The 17847-nt window shown below is 46.9% G+C and overlaps 1 protein-coding gene across 5 annotated transcripts in view; it reads right to left on the bottom strand.

Annotated features, from left to right (window-relative positions):
• Positions 1-3790: 3790 nt before the first annotated feature.
• ZFAND6 (zinc finger AN1-type containing 6) overlaps positions 3791-17847 on the bottom strand; it is an 87758-nt gene continuing 73701 nt past the window's right edge. For 3 of the 5 annotated variants that reach the window (XM_081888768.1, XM_081888767.1, XM_081888769.1), the window contains exons 5-7: positions 16216-16437; positions 6630-6743; positions 3791-5038 (exon numbers count right to left, since the gene is read on the bottom strand). In XM_081888768.1, coding sequence (XP_081744894.1) covers positions 4890-5038; positions 6630-6743; positions 16216-16437 — 485 coding nt within the window. In that variant the 3' untranslated portion in view covers positions 3791-4889. The remainder of the gene's footprint in view (positions 5039-6629; positions 6744-16215; positions 16438-17847) is intronic. The other 2 variants (XM_081888770.1, XM_081888771.1) reach the window with 2 other exon arrangements.

The raw sequence follows: 17847 nt of genomic DNA, 5'->3' as shown, positions 1-17847 counted from the left end.
AGAAATACTGTGAAATCAATGAATGTTAGAAAAATGTTGGAATGAAGTTATATGGCTTTAGCAGAAATGTTATAAGGAAGTAAGTACAAATAGATTGTTAATGCATTAAAGGGAAAAATAAGGTTAGAATATGTTAAGATAAATTACAGGACAGAAAATAGAGGAAGATGGAAAGGAATTGCTGAAACAGTTAACTGAAGTGGAATGCAAAAAGGGAGGTGTGAGGAGGTCGCTGAAACAAGTGAATGAAAGATAAGATATTGAAACTATTGGATGTGTTTTTAATTGTTTTGTTTTGTTAATTCAATGTTTTATGTAGTGTTTTTTGTTTTTGTAGTGTATCGTATTGTCTTGTTTAATTCTTTTTCTTCTTTTTGTAATCTTTAAACTGTTAATAAATATTATTTATATAAAAAAAGAATTCCTTAAACGCACAGGATCTTTGGTAGTTGCATTTAGGTAAACGTTTTGGGAAGCTCCTTCAAGCAAATTAGTTCTTTGGGGGGGGGGGAGGCACAAAAAACATTAGGTTGCAGTAGGCAAGGCATTCCGGGTGTCAGTCTTCCTATCTGCAATATGGGGGCAATACTGCACTGCCTTACAGGCAGGGTTGTCAGGATAACTGATAAACGTATTTGGAACAGCTTGGACACTCTGGCGCTACCAAAAACACCCTTCCGGGAAGCTCTATTTAGCTCAGCGAGACCGGCTTCTGAGTAAACATGCATAGGCTCGCACCACATTTAAATGCTACAATTGCTTTTGACAGTCTTTTAATACTGAAGAATTAAATTGAATAATGGCAGTGTGGCAATTTCACTAATGAATGCTGAAGATGCACCTCAGCCTCTAACCCTAGCCTTGAAAATTAGGACCCACCCTATTCTTGCAAGTTGTTTTAGTTTTTCATGTTGTGCTTGAAATCGCTGCCACCTGCCTTGAGACCATGCAGGGGGCACGCGGAGTAACACACTTATTCCACACCCACTTATTTAAAACCTCCCCCCTCTGCTCCCCAGAGCTTCAGTTCAGCAAGATTGTAGACCCTAAGCTGCTTCGCAGTCTTGAGAACAGTGACATTTCCCGCGTCATCCAAGTGATAGCTGATCAGCTGGACACGGCGGGGAAAGCATTAGAGCAGGGGGCAGCAAATTTTTCAGCAGGGGGCCGGTCTACTGTCCCTCAGACCTTGTGGGGGGGCCGGACTATATTTTGAAAAATAATAATGAAGGAATTCCAATGCCCCACAAATAACCCAGAGGTGCATTTTAAATGAAAGGACACATTCTACTCATGTAAAAACATGCTGATTCCCGGACCGTCCGTGGGCCGGATCTAGAAGGCGATTGGGCTGCATCTGGCCCCCAGGCCTTAGTTTGCCTACTGATGTGTTAGGGCTTGGCAGGCCAAAGGGAGAGCGTCTAAGGACCACACACGGTCTGGGTCCATCCGCCTGTGCTCCTGGACCAACGCTCCACCCCAGACATTTAAAACACATGCCTTCTCTTGTTGACCCCCTAAACCAGCCTTTCTCAACCTGTGGGTCCCCAAATGTTGTTGAACTACAACTCCCATCACCCCTAGCTAGCAAGGCCAGAGCTCGGGGATGATGGGAGTTGTAGTCCAACAACATTTGGGGACCCACAGGTTGAGAACCGCTGCAATAGAGCTACAATTCCCAGCATCCCTAACAAACTGCTGTTCCCAGAATTCGGGGGGGGGGGGGGAGCCACGCACTTGGTGTATGTTTGGTGTGGTGGTGATGAGGGTAGAGAGATTCTGTATAAGTGACTGAAGCAGACTGAGCCACAGCTCAGTGCAGGGAGACAATGCTCTGTATGACGATTCCAGACCCTCTCCGTCCTACCTGGAGGTGCTGGGGATTAAACCTGGGACATCCTGGTGGAAATCCAATAATCTACCACTTGAGCTACATGTTAGGATATTTCCGTTCCACCTTAAAAAGGGAGCAGGCTGTTGTTTGTCACAAGCCTGCGTACTTCCGGCTCACAGGAAGTTTCTCGTTTTGTATATAGCTTTTGTTTTCTCTCTGTTGCCTCGACACTAAGGCAGGCAGTCATATTTTTCCTTTGTTCTGACCAACGCTGAATAAAGTTGTAAATAAGCTCTCCTGGGTGCATCTTTCGTTGTGGAAACTCTGTGAAAAGGGCCTGCACGAGTCCTGGAATGTGGACAGCTATTTCTGAGGCTCGTGTCGCTAAGTGACTGATACTGTTTCCACGGGAGACGACATGGAGGCACGATGGCCTTTGTCTCCCTAGCAGTATCCCAACAACAGGTTATGGGCCCAGCACGCTTCCGCTGCGCCATAACCTGTTGTTGGGATACTGCTAGGGAGACAAAGGCCATCGTGCCTCCACGTCGTCTCCTGGTCTCCTGTGGAAACAGTATCAGTCAATTAGCAACACGAGAGTCTATCTACAGAGTTGTAGAGTAGGAAGGGGCCCCAAGAGTCATCTAGTCGAGTGTTTCCCAACCGGTGTTCCGCGGCACACTAGCCCTGGTGTGCCGTGGGAGGGAGGCGGGCGAGTCGGGCGGCGAGAGGCGGGGCGGCGGCGGCGAGCACACGCGGGGTGGCGAGGCGCCGCAGAAGAGGCCCAGGAGGCAGCAGGCGCCCAGCGCGCGCCCGAGTCCCGCCCAGCTCGCCATGTCTGCCCGAAGCATTGGCGACCTGAGCCAGGCTCCGCGCGCGATGCCTGTCTTATGGCGCGCGCCTCTGCCGAACGCTCAGCCCCGGCGCCGAGCGGCTTAGCAACGCCGTCCAATCAGGGCGCATCTTGGCTGGGCGGCCGCGGCATTCTGGGAAATGTAGTCCTCGGGCAGCAGCGGCATTCTGAGAAGGCGCGCTTCTTCGCCGCTGCGCCTTTTCTTCCTCATTCCTTCTTTGCTGGCAACGCAAAAAGAGGTGGAGGAGGAAGAGCTGCTGGAAATGCCTGCGTGGGCATCGGTGCGCGCAGGAGATTTAGGCCGGGTGGGGTTGTTAGAGTCAAGATTTTATTTTGTTTATGTCCATCTTGCTGTTCGTGATACTAAACTACTCTTTATAGATCTCGTTATAACTTGTGTGGAGATTGCTTAATTTCGTTGTGGGCGCTTTGATACGGTTTCTTATGAGTGCATTTGGGTAATTATGTAAATATTGCCTTGTCGTAAGCCGCCTCGAGCATGGTTTTTAACTATGGAAACAGCATGCAAATGACGATGATATCTAGGGAGGTTTCAAAGGCTTTGTAAGCAGAGTGAAGGAAAGAAATCCAGATGTGATTGTTACGCATTGTTTTTTGCACCGTGAGGCCCTCGTAGCCAAGACTTTACCAGCAGACCTAGTTCATGTGTTGGATGATGTTGTGCGCATGGTAAACAGGCCCAGGTTGCGCACTGAATAAAGTATTTTATAATTTTTCATATTTCTGTTTACTTACTATTTCATAATAAAGTAATTATAAAATACTATCTTTGTGTTTATTTGATTCCTATTAAAGAGTGTTACTTTATATATAGTCAACATAGGCACAGAGTTAATTTTTTAAACATTTTCTAATGGTGGTGTGCCTCGAGATTTTTTTCATGAAACAAGTGTGCCTTTGCCCAAAAAAGGTTGGGAAACACTGATCTAGTCCAGCCCTCTGCAATGTAGGAATCTGATCTGCAGCATTCATGACAGATGGCCCTCCAACCTCTGCATAAACATCTCCAAGGAAGGAGAGTCATACCCCCTTTCCGAGGGAGTCCTTCCAGGTACAAAGCAACGCGTACCATCGCCTCCAAATCCCAATTTTTTAAAATTTTATTTTAATCAAAGTTAAAGACGTGGATGAACATAAATACAATACAGTTAAAACTTCATCATTCTTCATATTGGTGTACATAAAGGACCCAATAACATAAACCCCAAGAAAACCTGCAGTCGGCAAGGAAGTGCAGACAACCCCCCCGCCCTCCCCCCGTCCCAGAACACACACACACACAGGGGAGAAGGGGATGGGAAGAAATATCCTAGAAGTTATCTTTGAAAAGGGAAAACAAAAATCCCACACACAAACTTTAGAATCTCAGAATTCTCTCTCTCTCTCTCTCACTCAATCACACGCTCAGACTCACGCATTACAAATGATTCATACATAAATAGGTAGTGGGGGGGTGCAAACAAGCTATTATGCTAACATATGTATAAACCTTTGTTAATGGGGGAGGAGAACGGAAAACAAAACAAAAACAAAAACCCAAGCAGCCGCAATGATTAAAATACATTCAGTTACTGATCGCTAGTTGTGCCGTACGAGGCGATATGGAGGGGGGGGGGGGGAGGGAAATCGTGCTGCAGAGAAAAGGAAAGGAAAGCTATATACAAAAAAAAGAGAGAGATGGGGAAATCCCCGAAAAACAAAAACGGCCAGGTTAATGCATGCATGTTTGAGTACAACAGAAGAGAGAGAAATACAAACAAAAGCGCTGCTGCCTTCCGATATATCTCTGTGTCGGTATTATAAAAAGCCCTCTGCACTCAACTAAAATTAAAAATTATTTCAAAAGGATAATACTTGAATAGCCATCGTATTTATTCAGGGGCCCCACAGGGACTCCTATAGTGAATCTCACAAGTGTAAAGGTTGCTTAACTCTTCAGCTGTTGTGGTGGTGGTGGGGGCATTGCAATAAAGTTTAGTCATGTTCTAAAAGGGAGAGGGGGGAACCTATGCTTTCGGATGACATGCATGATTCGGCATGACTAAAGCAGGAGGGGAGGAAGAATTGGGAAGGGGGTGGGCGAGGGGAAGAAGCTCAAGTCAATTTCATCTGCAGATGGTCATATATTTTTTGTGGTTTTTTTTTCGTTTTTGTTTAATATTCCAGCTAGAGTGTAGCAGTTCAAATCTTCTGGATCTTTTCCCCGACGACTACAGGATTCTCTTTTCTGATCTTCTCGGCTGCGTCCGCTTTGTAATTGTAAGAGCAACTGTGGACGTCTGAGTAGCGGTGGACGCCGCAGTAAACGTGGCCGCACCTGCATTCAAATCCTGTGGAGGAGAGAAGACAGGGAGGCTGTAAGAGGCCTGGGGGTCAGGAGAAGAGCAGGGTGCACTTCCTTTGCTCAAAGCGCTTAGTGGGGCAGGAGAGCTGAATTTAATGTCTATGTATTTCACATCCGGCAATGCAGGGATCCCAACTGCAGAATCCAGGGCAGATGGCCAGCCATCCAATTTAAAAATCTCCAAGGAAGGAGTGTCAACCCCCTTCCAAGGGAGTCCTTTCAGCCACATACCTGTGTACAAAACAATGCGTGCCCCTTTGATTTCAGATAGTACATGGGTAAGGCAAAGGGTAAAAGGACCCCTGACCATTAGGTCCAGTCGCGGACGACTCTGGGGTTGCAGCGCTCATCTCGCTTTACTGGCCGAGGGAGCCAGCGTATAACTTCCGGGTCATGTGGCCAGCATGACTAAGTTGCTTCTGGCGAACCAGAGCAGCGCACGGAAACGCCGTTTACCTTCCCGCCGGAGTGGTACCTATTTATCTACTCGACTTTTTGGCGTGCTTTCGAACTGCTAGGTTGGCAGGAGCAGGGACCGAACAGTGGGAGCTCACCCCGTTGTGGGGATTTGAACCGCTGACCTTCTGACTGGCAAGCCCTAGGCTCTCTGGTTTAACCCACAGCGCCACCCGTGTCCCAGTACATGGGTAGACAAGTCTAAAAATCCCAGGACACAAATTTTCTCGGACCTCTAGTGGCTATGGTGGTTCATTTGCAAGAAGTAATGTATTTAGCATCAGTTCTGGAAATGTAGACTCAATACTGGCCAAACAAAGCCTTCTGGGTGTATATTGTGCTGCAGGGACCCCCAAAGTAATTTTCTGCACAACATTTCAGATCAGACTGGTTGAAAGGCTGCTTGTCAGCTCATCGCAAGTTGAAGGGCACAGTGACAAGGCGACACCAGTAATGTTAATAATAAATACACCATTTCATTATTACTTGCTCAGAACCTTCACAACTTGCCCTTCAGCTTGGTGGATTGCCAAGTTATGTACAACTTACATAAAGAAAACACAAGTCTTATAAAACTTGCATTAAAAAAACACAAGTCTTATAAAAACCCAATTTAACAATTAAGAGCAGGCTACTTACCGTAATTAGCAGTAATAATAAGATGCATGAAACAGCAGCTGCTATAATGATACAGTGGTACCTTGGTTTAAGAACAGCTTCGTTTATGAACAACTTGGATTAAGAATGCTGAAAACTCGGAAGTAGGTGTTTTGGCTTGTGAACTTTGCCTTGGAAGCAGAACATGTTCAGTGTGTTCCATTTGTAAATTGAGTCCCCTGCTGCTATAGGAAAGCACGCCTTGGTTTAAGAATGCTTTGCCTTAAGAACGGACTTCCAGAACGGATTAAGTTCGTAAACCAAGGTACCACTGTAGTTTAAAAAAGACACACACAAAATCATCAAGCTTTGCACCACCTCCTCTAAATGGGGGAGTAAAAGGCAGGGGCTGGTTTGAGCTCAATGTTAGAGGATCCAGACGTGTCTATTTCAAATGCAGAAGTAAGCTCTTACTGTTGATCTACAGCATGCATTTCAAGTTAATGAAATGAAAAGGAACTTACCGGTAAGCCCAACCTTCTTCCGGCACATGAAGCAGCGAGTTTTTTTCTGTTTTGGTTTGTCGAGTGATTTCTCTTGTTCTTCAGAGAATGGCTCTGCGCTATCTGATGCTGAAGCTGCGGGGAAAGAGAGCAAAAAGATGCGAGAGAGATAAAGACAAGGCAAAAATCTGAACTGTGCAGTTTCGGGTCCTGCGCCCTTGGGGTTTAAATTCCTCCCTAGAAGACCCAAATCTGGCCACGTCCAGAACTTTAACCAGATTCCTCCATCGTTTAAATACTCCAGAATGCTCCACCATACACTCACCACCTTGTTTAATCTCTCTGCCGGTCACGAGAGGCGGAAATCAAGCTGAGATTTAGCTTCGTATTCAGAGGCAGTTGGACATTTATTTGCAAAGGGAAATGATGGCCGTATACTGCTCACATGAAAATCTCCCACGCCAAAGGGGTTACTTGACAGGAAGCCTGCACCCCGCTTGCTCCCCTGAATGCACACAGAGCACTTCATGTGCTGGAAACCCAGCAGAGAGGCTCAATACACAGACTCGTTTCGGAGGGTATAAGGGGATGTGTGCAACACTGCCTTTGCCCAAGCACAACAGACTTCTGCTCACCCAACAAGCCTTCCTCTCCCTCCCCTGTGCAGCCCCCAGAAACTCTAGAGGGTTTGGGGCTCCTCTGGAACAGTGGTGTAGTGGGCGGGGGTCCGAGGGGTGGTGGCCTCGGGTGCAAAATTATGAGACGGGCACAACCAGACAACCCACAGCAGGCTCCCTCAGCATGGCTGCGCTCCTGCCACCTTCCGGAGCTGCAGGGAGGCAAGCTGCACCTGATCCGAGCCTTCAGGGCAGGGACAGCGCCTCCTCCGTGTGGCTGATGCCCCGATGAGGTTGGGCCAGCTCGCCCTTTCCTCCCCCCAGCTGCCCAGTCCACCAGAGGGGCGCAACACTTGCCCTGCCCTGGGCACCAGCAACCCATGCTAAGCCACTGCTTCAGAGTAGATCTTTTGACAATTCATATACTGATTAACACCAGGGTGTTTGTATGTGTGCGTGTTTAATTACGTAAGTTTTATCTTCTCCCAAAAACAAAAGAAGATCCCTGGTGGATCAGGCCAATGGCTCATCTAGTCCAGCATTCTGTTCTCCCAGAGACCAACCAGATGCCCACAGAAAGCCTCAAAGAAGGACCCGAGAGCACAACAGCGCTCTCTCCCTCCTGCAGTTTCCAGTAACTGGTATTCAGAAGCATGACTGCCTCTGACCATGGAAGTAGAACAAAGCCTCTCCCTCCTCTGCCATGAATTTGTCCCAGCCTCTTTTAAAGCCATCTAGATTGGTGGCCATTGCTGAATCCTGTAGGAGGGAGTTCCATCATTTAACTCCTCGCTCACCCTCAGTTCAATGCACATTAACATCATGTTTTTCATTTATTTCTCATACAGAAGATGAAACAATATTGGTATTGTTTTCCACAGCGGAGAAGCTAAGGGCAAACAACCTATGTTGGGGGTTTTTAAGAAAAAGGGAAACGAAAAGAAGAACGCCAATTGTTGAAGAATGGATTGTGCAAACATAGGAAATTGTAATACGGTTAAATAAATGAATATAGCAAGGATTAGGGGAGGGAAGGCAACAGAACAATATTTTTACGGCGAAATGGGGTATGTTTCTTATGCAGTGGAGCAACAGAGCTCCAGAAAATTGTGCAGCCTTATGTATGGTTGTGGGTTTCTTGCAACACAATTAATTTTACGCTGAAATCTTTGATATACAGGATATGTATCAATAATGACAAATTTAAAAAGCACTATAGTTTCTAAGTGTACAATGAGGTACAAAACAGATACAAAAGATAAAATTAAATTATCCATAAAATCTGGGGGGAAACCCTTACTTAAAAAGCCTGCTGAACTAAAAAGGCCTTCACAAAGCACCCAAAGATAAAAAGGGAGGGGATCTGTCTGACCTCAGCCAGGAGAGATGTCCACAGAGTCAGCCCCACATTACTGACTGCATGGCTCCTGGTGGACGCAATCTGTGCATCTAAGCCACAAGGGACCAATAGCAGCAACTCTAGGAGAGTGATCAGGTAGGGATCTGAGGAATAAGATATCCTGGGCCCAAGCTGCTAAGGGTCTTGTTTTGGGAGCACACTGCAGAGAAGAAGGGGGGAAGTTGGAAGCCACCGGAATAGAAATTAGGGGTGTGCAGGGGACTGCAAAGGAAAGGGTGAGGAAGGGGAGCACCCCCCACAGGAATCACAACTAAAGAATACCCACCGAGCCTCAGCTAGCTCCCAATATACAAAACATTTTCATTTTTCGGGCAAGCCTCACAAAGTGGCTGACATAAATAATAATTGCCATGCCAGTAATTTATGTCTACGCCCCACCTGATCACTGTGCTCCGCAAGAGAGGGATTCCTGCGGGTGCAACCCCATTGGGAGATCTGCTCCATGCCATAAAAGTATAATAATAATCCTGAAATCATCACACACCTTTAAAACAGGGAGAGAGAAGTGTGGACTTCAGTTGAATAAGGCTGGAAGTGTGCGCCTTTAGTTTTAGCTGTCTTCATGAATTGGCTTAAATACCGCTCTTAGTCTGAAATAAGACTGAAATAATGACATCTGAAGTGGGCCACTGACAGCTGAAATAGGGGGTTATATAAGACTGAAAACATGTCTTTGCAGACAGCCTTAAAAGTTGCTTAAGACTCAGAACCCTAACACAAGTCCTCAATATAATCTTTGAAGATTGCCTAGGTCTTCCAATTGGTGGGTGAGGACTCACTAGTGTACTGTGGTCTGATTCAAGGCGGGTTGCAACAGGCCATACTACCACCATGCAAATGTATGGTGAAAGATTGAGAAATGGGTCCCCAAACGCATGTTTGGGTCTTGGATCTCTGAAAAGGCTCAAGTTGCCTGGTCTAGAACAAGTTAAGCAGTTGCAGCTCCCAGAGCCAGCAAAGAAGGCAATACATTTTACTTACAGCCAGTGCTTTTTCCCCCCAAGAAAAAATAGGTGCCGGAACTCACCATGAAGTTGTTACAGCAAGTCACCAGGCGACTTGGGGCAGCCCTGAACGGGTGCCGGTTTGACAACAGCTGCATTCAGTGCCCAAGGAGGTGCTAAAAACTATGGCAAGCTGTCTCCCTAGTTGGTTTGGGGGTTGCCCCTGGTTCTGGTGCAGGTCAAATAAATGTTCCCCTGCCTCCCTTGTTCTCATAGATTCAGGCGGATGGCTAGGGCAGCTCAGAAGGGCCCTTGAGAAAATACTTGTGTGCAACGGTAGAGGCCTGGCTTTAAAACTTAAGGCCCACTACATGGGAGACGGATTGAAGAAAAGGAAATCCGAATTGGCTCTGTCCCATAGCTTGAGCAATTGCACCTAGGAGCGGCTAGGTGCTAGGTGGAGTCATAGATCTAAAAAAAAAGTGTAGACCCGCACACACTGGCCACCACCCATTTTGACTTGAAATGTTCGTTTTCATACTTTCTCAGAAGTATGTAAAGGCAAGAAGTGGGCAGGGAGATTGCCGGCCCGCAATGGCACCCGCCCAAGAGGTGCCAGAAACCAGAGTCTAAAATTACCTAAGCACATCACTATTCAAGCGAGATAAATTCATGTTGCAAGTCATTGATCGAAACAAGGCAAAGATTAGGTAAAAGGTTTTACAATAATAATCCTGCCCTCCCAACATCTGATGCGTAACAGTAGTTCATGCATTGGTTATTTTGAGATTAGACTCCTGCAATGTGCTCTATGTGGGCCTTTCCTTGAGCTTGATCTGGAAGCTGCAGGGAGTGCAGAATGCTGCAGCGTAACTACGGTCAGGAACGTGATTTTGTCAGCATATAACACTTTTGCTCAGAGGCCTGTGCTGGTTGCCAATTCGCTACTGGGACAAGTTCAAGGTAACAACCCTTCACAGTTTGGGACCAGTTTACTTGCATACCCCATATATACCCACTTGACCACTTGCATAAAATGTTTTTATCCGGTGCCGAAAAGTACAGTGAAGGCTCCTGCCTGATATCAAGAGGCAGGGAGTTCCAAAGTGCAATGCTAAAAAATTGATTCCTTACAAATGCGGAGCGAGTATTATGTGGTCCCTGCAACAAAGCAGTCGAGGGGGAATAAATGGGGTAAACCTAAGAGTAAATAAAGGAGAAAAATCAAACAGAACTCCCAGCCTCTTGCATTTAGGAGCTTACAGCCTTAAATATATTTAATTGCATTGCTATATCCTGCAAGGATCCCCAAGAGCCAGACCCAGGTTTGCTTGGCTTCAGAAAGGTGGCTACATCGTGTGCCTTTGGACCAAAGCTCCAGGAACATGCCATCAATTGTGGGGTGAAACAACAAATGGAGATGTAATGGAAGTGTGTGGGGTGTGGGGTGTGTGTATATCAGCAACAATTAAAATGTCTGCTTAGTTTTGGACCAGGGTGAGGGACCAAGGGATAAAGTCAACACCTTCATGGAAGAGGTGGGTTTTGAGGAGAGATCCTCAGGGGGAGACTGACCCGGCTCCAAGCAGTACTGTGACTTTTCATGCCCTATTACTCCACACTCCCCAAAAGATTGGCTTGTCCCTCTGAACCTAAAAGATGCTGACGTATCCAGCAACAGCTAGAGGGGGCACTTGTGCAACACCCCAAAAATAAGAGAATGTTCACTGCCGAAATAACAATTTGCTAATTTAGATGCAAATTTTAAAGGAGATAAGAAACACCTCACCCTTGTGGGGGAAGAGTGTGGCCATGTGACCTGCATGCTTGCAGGTACAGTGGTGCCTCGCAAGACGAAATTAATTCGTTCCGCAAGTCTTTTCGTCTTGCGAGTTTTTCGTCTTGCGAAGCACGGTTTCCCATAGGAATGCATTAAAAATCAATTAATGCGTTCCTATGGAAACCGCCTTCAGACCAGGTCCGGGGACAGTCTGTCCCCCGACCTCTTCCGAAGGCGGGCGGGGGGCGAAAGTCTTTGTCCCCCCTGCCTGCCTTCCCGGGGGCTTTTAAATCGCCCCGGGACTGTCCGGGGCGATTTAAAAGCCCCCGGACGGCTTTTGAAGGCAGGCGGGGGGGAGCAAAGAGGTCCTGGACCTCTTCTGAAGGCTGGCGGGGGGCAAAAGTCTTTGCTCCCCCCCGCCTGCCTTCAAAAGCCGTCGGGGAGAGTGGAGAATCGTAGTGCGTTTTTCCGCTCTCCCGGGAAGGTCAGGCAGGGGGGAGCAAAGACTTTCGCCCCAGCCGGCCTTCAGAAGAGGTCCAGGACAAAAGTCTTTGCTCCCCCCCGCCTGCCTTCAAAAGCCGTCGGGGAGAGCGGAGAATCGTAGCGCGTTTTTCCGCTCTCCCGGGAAGGTCAGGCAGGGGGGAGCAAAGATTTTTGCCCCAGCTGGCCTTCAGAAGGTCCAGGACCTCTTCTGAAGGCCGGCGGGGGCGAAAGTCTTTGCTCCCCCCCCCCCGCCTGCCTTCAAAAGCCGTCCGGGATAGCGGGAAGCGCTTCCCTGCTATCCCGGACCGCTTTTAAAATGCTGACGGTGGGGAGCAAAGCCTTTCGCCCCCGCCGGCCTTCCTGGACCTCTTCTGAAGTCCGGGGGGGGGGAAGGCTTTGCTCCCCACCGCCAGCATTTAAAAGAGGTCCCCGGAGATTTCCCTATGGGCTTTCGTCTTGCGAAGCAAGCCCATAGGGAAAGTCGTCTAGCGAAGCGACGCAAAACCGAAAAACCCTTTCGTCTTGCGGGTTTTTCGTCTTGCAAGGCATTCGTCTTGCGGGGCACCACTGTAATCACTGTGGATGGGCAACCAACATCCCTGAGAAGTACCGTATTTTTCCCTCTATAAGACGCACCAGACCACAAGACGCACCTAGTTTTTGGAGGAGGAAAACAAGAAAAAAAAAATTCTGAATCTCAGAAGCCAGAACAGCATGAGGGATCGCTGCGCAGTGAAAGCAGCAATCCCTCTTGCTGTTCTGGCTTCTGGGATAGCCGCGCAGCCTGCATTCGCTCCATAAGACGCACACACATTTCTCCTTACTTTTTAGGATGGGAAAAGTGAGTCTTATAGAGCAAAAAATACGGTAGTTTCATTTGTGCAGCACCAGCGGCTGGATGTTTTTATCCTTACGTTTTTTATTACATTTTGTTTCATTACTGTATTTTATTCTTGTTGTAGACCACTTTGAGATTTTGTTGTTATGGGAAGCCATTCTAAATTCAACACACCTCTCCTAAGAGGCAGGAAACTGCTAGGCAGCTGAGTTAATAAAGAACTTTTTTAGAATTCCCTTCTCTGACCTTTGTACGTCACAAAACAAACTGATTGTCCCTGGCAGAATACTGCCAGAGGATGAATGTACATAAAAGTCAGCTCCAGGACAGACAGACAAATGCAAAAAGGGGAGGGGGAAGTGTTGAAAACCTAACTGCAAAGTTAGATGAAATATGGCAACTGGTTGGAGTTACAAGGCTTTGATTGAGGAGTTTTATTATACCAGAGCCCACTAGGAGGAAGGGGGAATAGAGTAGCAATTTGGGCAGGATTCAGTTTCCAGAACAGCCAAAAAATTCAAAGACCAAACTCTGTGCCAGGACACAACAGTGGAGCAAAAGCATCGAACATTAAGGTAACCTGTTGAATGTACAAGGAGCAATTCATATTGGCAGAGGCGAAGACCATGCCTAGCACTGACCTTCCCTCTCTCTGCCAATAATACGGACAAGACTGAGATGCAATCCGGCAGGAGGGAGTAAGGATGTGTCTGTTCCCTGATGCAGCCTTTTGCTAATAGAGGAGGGGAATCCCATGGCTAGACAGCACCAATCTGTACCTGAGTTACAGACAACTGCACAATGCACAGGACGAAGGATAGAAGACAGTATCAATGGAGATACCAAGCCTGCTAAAGGTATCTGGCGAACAATGTGTGTCCAGTATCAACTCAGGGAGGAAATAATAATTTAAACGTGCTCCATGTACTAGAAGTTTGGGGCACATTGCTCAAAAATTTACAGCAGCCATTGCCAAACAGGTGCCCTCTGGTGGGAACTATAAGACAAAAACATCTCCAGAGGGCACCTATTGACCATGCTGGCAGAGGCTGATGGGAGCTGGAGTCCTTTCAACATCTAGAGGGCCACAAGCTACCCATCCCCGTCGTATGCCAGACTTTCACTGTCCACAGACTATATACTTGAATCAAGCTGATACTGGAGGGGGACACAGATGAAGTCAGGACTATCCTGGACAACTGTAGGTTAACACTCAAGAACATTTTACGCACTGGCTAGGATCCAAGGATCCATTTCTTCGCAAATGAGGAGGAAGCAGTGCTCAGTGGAAGAGCATATGTTCTGCATGCAGAAGAATCCCAAAGCTTTGAACAGTGGAACCTCGGTTGTCGAACGCTTCGGAAGCCGAACAATTCGGAACCCTAACGCCGACAACCCGGAAGTGAATGCTTCCATTTTCGATCACGCCTTGGAAGTCGAATGGCTTCCGTGGCGTGTTTCTCCAGTCCCCCCCCCCTATTTTTTCAATGGATTTTGCCGGCCGGCAATTGCTCTTGGGTTGTCGAACGTTTTTGGAAGTTGAAAGGTCTTCCAGAATGGATTACGTTTGACAACCGAGGTTCCACTGTACCTTCAGTTAAATCTTCATTTTAAAGGAAGGAGGTAATATGCTGGGAGCAGTAAAATTTAGGTTAGATGGAGAAGATGCCTGACCTGGCGTACAGCAGCAGCTTACACTCCTCTGCTGCACTGCAGACTACATTTCGAACGGGGAGAGTTAGAAGCATTCTGAGATATGGCACTGGGTGTGTGTGGTTGCCCTTAGCCACAGAAGAAGTCAAAAAGATCTAATACAAGCCACTGGGTGCACATTTCTTTTGGAGCTGGCCACTGATCTCTTTGTACCTTATATGAACAGAAAATGATCTTTTACAAGGAAAGGGGAGGCTGGTGCTTGAAGGGGAGGGAGGAAACATACACATACACACAGCCACCACCAAGCACATCAGAGGCAAATGAAAAGCCTGGACATCAGGAAGGGTGCACTTAATGGTTAAAGCTTTTGTTTTTCCTGCTACACCCTTGTTCTTTACAGAACAGCATGAAGTTGAAAGATCTGGAGCTGCAAATGGAAGTATGAATTTAAAAGAGAAAGAGAAAGAAAGAGAGGTTATTAGAGCAGGATTAGGACACAGAATAAAGATATACAGACATTTGAATGCAGAAACATGCAGAAAAAGGTGGAAAACTGCTATGGTAAGCTTACTCTTTCTCAAAGGTAGCTTAAAAAGAACAGCTTTTTAAATTAGCAACTATGCCATGCATATAACAAAGTTAGTAGCAGAATCATGTTAAAAGACATTAGCAAATAGAGGACAATGTCTAGACCAAGACTGGGGAGAAAGGATGGGAAAAAAGTTTTTGAGGTCTGACTCACTGCCAGGTGCTAAGACTGGGCACAATCTAGATAGCTTAGCCCTTTTGAATTCCCATGCATTCCAACAGGAGAATTACACACAGGGTCAGATCTCCCCGCCTTTGAAATGAACAGGTTTAAAAAGAGTACTAGATCGGGTCCATCTACATACTATTAGAACTAGATGCTTATTTCTCTCTATGCTCCATTTTACCTAATCCAGCGTTTCCAAAACTTTTAGTATCTGGGGCACAGTTCCCTCGGCCCATTTTTGAGTTGAGAATGGAGAGATGTCTCATTCTTTCGCTGCTTCCTTTTCTCATGCAGCTTTTAGACCAGGTGTGGTCTAAGATGCTGCTGAACTATACCTTCCATCATCCCTGGCTGAGGCTGATGGAAGTTGTAGTTCAGTAACATCTGGAGGGCCAGAGGTTCATCCCACACCTGTTTTAGATGAACAGTGTGGGCCTCTTTTTCGTGACTGCCAGAGAGCACAGCTAAAATTGCATCCAGGGCCCCCTTTCACCCTGGATGCAGGGTTGGGACCCAGGATGCTGTCTTGGCAGTTATGACATTTCTATGATTCACCTGTTGCCTTCTCTGCTGCATTGCAAGGTGCCATCAGGGAATTTTGGCGTTTCCTTATACCCTTTTTTCGGATATCGCTGCCAATAAGAGTGGCAGAAACAGTGTGTGGGTATAAATCAGGGGTGAGGAACCTTCTGGGAGTCGCACGCTGACAGTGGGTGAGGCCAGAGGCAACAGTGGACAGAGCAATGGATGTGATCTTAGTGCAGCAGTGCAAATCCCAGCCATGCAAAAGCCAGGGGTTCCCCTGACACCACCTCTTCTCCATCTGGACAAGCAGAGACACCATCACAGTTCCAGAACACGTATCAGCTGGGCAAAAGAACTCAAGGAGGGCAAGGGGCGCAACCTGGGGAAAGGGAAAAGGTGAGGTTCCCCACCCCTGGTAGAGGTCATTGCTGGGGAAGAGGGCATCCCTACAGAGTGAATGCACCTGGTTTGGGCACTTGTTTTAAGCAAGGTTCATTTTCCAGCCCCTCTTGTGGCACACACTTGCTTCCTGCCCCAGCCCAGTTTGGGAGTCACTGCTATAACCTACGTTAACAAGGAAACTCACTTACCTACTGTGTTTAGTGTTAAATCTGTATCGCGCCTCTTCGTTTTCACTCTCGAGTTCTCATCCGGGAAATCGGGATCATCTATATTAGTTTCTATGCTTGCATCATAATCACACTCTGTTTCTGAGCCCCTGGTAGTGTCAGGTAAATCTGAGTTATCCATCGACAATTCCTCTCCGGTACTGTCTATTGAAATTGTTTCGGCAAGGTCCACTGTTGTTGGTTCTATTTATTCAACGGGACATGTATTTTAGGTATGTATTTTTATTCTTTAGAAAACACACACACGCACACAAACATGCTGCGTAGTCAGTTTGAAAGTGGTTTTCATTCGTTTATTGTTAAAAACGGACCCACCCACTCCTACAGTTCCTTACACCTGAGGGCTACAGCAGCGCAGGGCTGATCGACTCTGCGTGCAAAGCCATCAAGGGTGAGGGTGGCGAGGGAGGACTGCTTAGCAAGGGAATGTGATTTGATCTACTTGGTTACCACTGGGAACAGAGGACACAAAAAGTGTTGGGAGTGTAGATGGGAGAAAGTTAAACAAAGATATGAACGAAGTTTTCCCACCCTGTAGTTTGATCAAGTGGTTCCCCCCTGCCTCCTTTCTTAGCTACAATAGGATCAGTTCCTTTGTGCAGGGATTCAGAAGGACAATTCTTCTAGCAAAGAGGTAACTGCAACTGAATGAGCACTGGAAAGTGGGGAGAATAACAGAAATGCAATACGCATGAATGTCATGAAGCAACATGGGTGCCCTCAGGCAGACAGCTCTTGTGGTCTGGAGGTATGCAAAAAGTCCTCCCTACTCTGCTACATGCATTAAACCCCCTTGATAAATTGCGGCATACAAATATTTTAAATGACACAAAAATTATTTCTCTTTGTCCCCACTACACAGAAAGCTATTCTACGTGGCTAAATCTACACGTGGCTTTCAGATTTTCCTATTTTACCTGTCCCTATAAGTGCTGAATAAATGCATGGACACACACTGGAAAGTTAGTACAGTGGTACCTCAGAAGTCAAACGTAATCTGTTCAACTTCCAAAATGTTCAGAAACCAAGGCGCAGCTTCTGATTGGCTGCAGGAAGCTCCTGCTGCCAACCGGAAGCTGCGGAAGCCCCGTCAGACATTTGGGTTCCAAAGAACGTTCGCAAACCGGAACACTCATTTCCAGGTTTACAGCGTTTGGGAGCCAAAACGTTCCGAGTTACAAGGCGTTAGCCAACCAAGGTACGACTAATGGCTTCCCAGTGTACATATCCAAAGAAAAATCTCCAATATGTGCAGCTTGAAGGTCAGCTGCATGTGAGAAATTGCTTTGTGCCAAGTGGGGTGGGAGGAAAGACAATAAATTTCCCTTTCAGAAAATCCACACTGGGGCCATAGCCAAGGATATCTATCAATTCATGCATATTAAGGATGAAGATTCCTAAGTGCCCACCTTCGGGGATTTGGGGTGAGGGTGGGGGCAGTTGATAAAGGGATGCATAAGCCCAAGCTCAGATCCTTGCCAACTCCAGCTAAAAAAATTACAGGTAGGAAGGCAGGTAAATATCTCTGAGACCTTGGAGAGTGATTACTCACCAGTCAGTCAGCACTGGGCTAGAGGGTCCAACTGTGTGAAA

Source organism: Podarcis melisellensis (assembly GCF_964234715.1).
Source record: "Podarcis melisellensis genome assembly, chromosome: 14".
NCBI classification, from domain to species: Eukaryota; Metazoa; Chordata; class Lepidosauria; order Squamata; family Lacertidae; genus Podarcis; species Podarcis melisellensis.
This window is presented reverse-complemented; position numbering and strand designations above follow the sequence as displayed.